Genomic DNA, 2,303 nt, shown 5'->3' on the forward strand with positions numbered 1-2,303 from the left:
TTTAGTCTTCACAATCAGATTAGGAGCTAGTTTATATTACCTCAATTTTTTGGATTAAAAACCAAAGGTCAGAAGGGCTTCGGATTTTTTTTTCCAGTGAGCAAAAGATAACATCAAGGTAAGTCTCTTGGATCAAAATCCACATCCAATCCATTGTACATCAACTCTTCATTATATTTAAATGTATCTTACAATCAACAATTATGAGCCCACTTGATTTACATTTCAAGGACAATATACTGCAATAATATGCTCAAAAAGAAAAGACTTTAGTTATCTTGCTGACTGTATCCTTGACGTCCTTATTTCTCAGACTGTAGATCAAGGGATTCAGCATAGGGATCACCACTGTGTAAAACACAGACGCCACTTTCACTGTGTTCCTCGAGTTTTTGGAGTTAGGAACACAGTAGAGGAAGACAATGGTCCCATAGAAGATGGTGATGGCTGTCAGGTGGGAGGCACAGGTGGAGAAGGCTTTGCGACGACCACTGGCTGAACGCATCTTGAGGATGGTGACAAGGATAAACACATAAGACATGAGAATGATAAGCAGTGTGCTGACCACGCTGAAGATGGCAAAAATGAAAAGCAGCAACTGATTGATGTAAATATCAGAGCAAGACAGGGACAGCAATGCAGAGAACTCACAGAAGAAGTGATTGATTGTGTTGAAACCCTGGAAAGATAACCTGATAGCAGAACATGTGAGTATCAGGGAACATGCTACTCCCCATGCGTATGATCCGACCACCAGCATGGCACAGAGTTTCTGGGACATGGCCGCAGTGTAGAGCAGAGGGTTGCAGATGGCCACAAAGCGGTCATAGGCCATCACAGCCAATAAAAAGGATTCAGCTACCACAAAGGTACAAAAGAAAAAATATTGTACTATACATCCTGGAAATGAAATGGTCCTGTCTTCTACAACTAGGTTTGCCAGGGTCTTGGGAACAATGGTGGAGGAAGAGCAGAAATCCACAAATGAGAGGTGGCTGAGGAAAAAGTACATGGGGGTGTGCAGTTTGGAGCTAATCTTGATTATAACTATCATCCCAATATTTCCTACAACAGTGACACTGTAGATGGCCAAAAAAATCAAGAAGAGAGGGACTTGCAGTTCTGGGTAATCTGAGAAGCCCAAGAGAGTGAACACAGCCCCAGTTTTATTTCTTTCTGAAAGTAACATGATGGTTTCTGTTTGTCAGAGTCTGAATCGGTCCTGAAAATAAAAATAGTAAGGGAGTGAGCATCTAAGAAGCTTCCTAACTACCCCTTGCCAAGACTGGAAGATGAAGCAAAATATCTTTTCATAATTTCTCTATGTATTTTTATGTAAGATATGCTAAATGTCTAATATTTGAAAATACAAAGTCATTTTTGAAATGTTCGTTAAGTTTAAAAGCAATACAATTACTGAATTAAAAATTTTTAAGTTCTCGGGATGCCTGACTGACTCAGCCAGTAGAGCATGTGACTCTTGGTCTTGGCATTGTAAGCTCGAACCCCATGTTGGGTGTAGAGATTACATAAAAATAAAATCTTTAAAAGTTGTTTAAATTATTAACTGTAATTTTAATATTTACATATAAAAGTATGAGATAAAGGGATTTATGGTTATTTTAAATCAAATATTAGCATAACCCTTTCAGCCCTCCTTGCACATTATAAGTGCATAAAAGATACACCTAATGGGGCACCTGGGTGGCGCAGTCGGTTAAGCTCCGACTTCAGCCAGGTCACGATCTCGCGGTCCGTGAGTTCGAGCCCCGCGTCAGGCTCTGGGCTGATGGCTCAGAGCCTGGAGCCTGTTTCCGATTCTGTGTCTCCCTCTCTCTCTGCCCCTCCCCCGTTCATGCTCTGTCTCTCTCTGTCCCAAAAATAAATAAACGTTGAAAAAAAAATTAAAAAAAAAAAAAAGATACACCTAATATAATATAATGACTGATTATGTCAGCCCTATAAGCAGTACAAACATGAGAAATTTCCAAATAAATTAATTTTTACATCACAGGTTTACACTGTGACATTAAACATAAACACCTTTAACATTTTATATTTTTGGCTTTATTATTCATTTCATACAACACATTAATCTTTTTCTTTCTGACTCAGTGAATCTGATATCAAAATAAACCTTAATTCAATTTTCAGAGTATTCTCCTCAACTAATGGGCTCCAAATTGTCAATCTGACCTCATTACTTGATAAATAATTAGATTAGATGCTAAAGATAATCATGTCTACTTCCTTGTTCTAGAGGTGACAAAACTTCTGGAGACACCTTGACTTTCCCAATGACA

General features: G+C 38.6%; 1 protein-coding gene across 1 annotated transcript; it reads right to left on the minus strand.

The window, feature by feature from the left end:
* Nucleotides 1-253: 253 nt before the first annotated feature.
* Nucleotides 254-1,189, minus strand: LOC112865158 (olfactory receptor 5D18-like). Its single transcript, XM_086679375.1, has one exon. The coding sequence runs from the start codon at nucleotides 1,187-1,189 to the stop codon at nucleotides 254-256; it is 936 nt and encodes a 311-aa protein (XP_086535501.1).
* Nucleotides 1,190-2,303: the final 1,114 nt, after the last annotated feature.

The sequence above is a fragment of the Puma concolor genome, chromosome D1 (assembly GCF_028749965.1).
Source record: "Puma concolor isolate L17-30 chromosome D1, mPumCon1.1.hap2, whole genome shotgun sequence".
NCBI lineage: Eukaryota > Metazoa > Chordata > Mammalia > Carnivora > Felidae > Puma > Puma concolor.

What these genes read in the sequence shown, in the direction of transcription:
- LOC112865158 (XM_086679375.1), bottom strand. Translation starts at nt 1,189, where the DNA reads ATGTTACTTTCAGAAAGAAATAAAACTGGGGCTGTGTTCACTCTCTTG.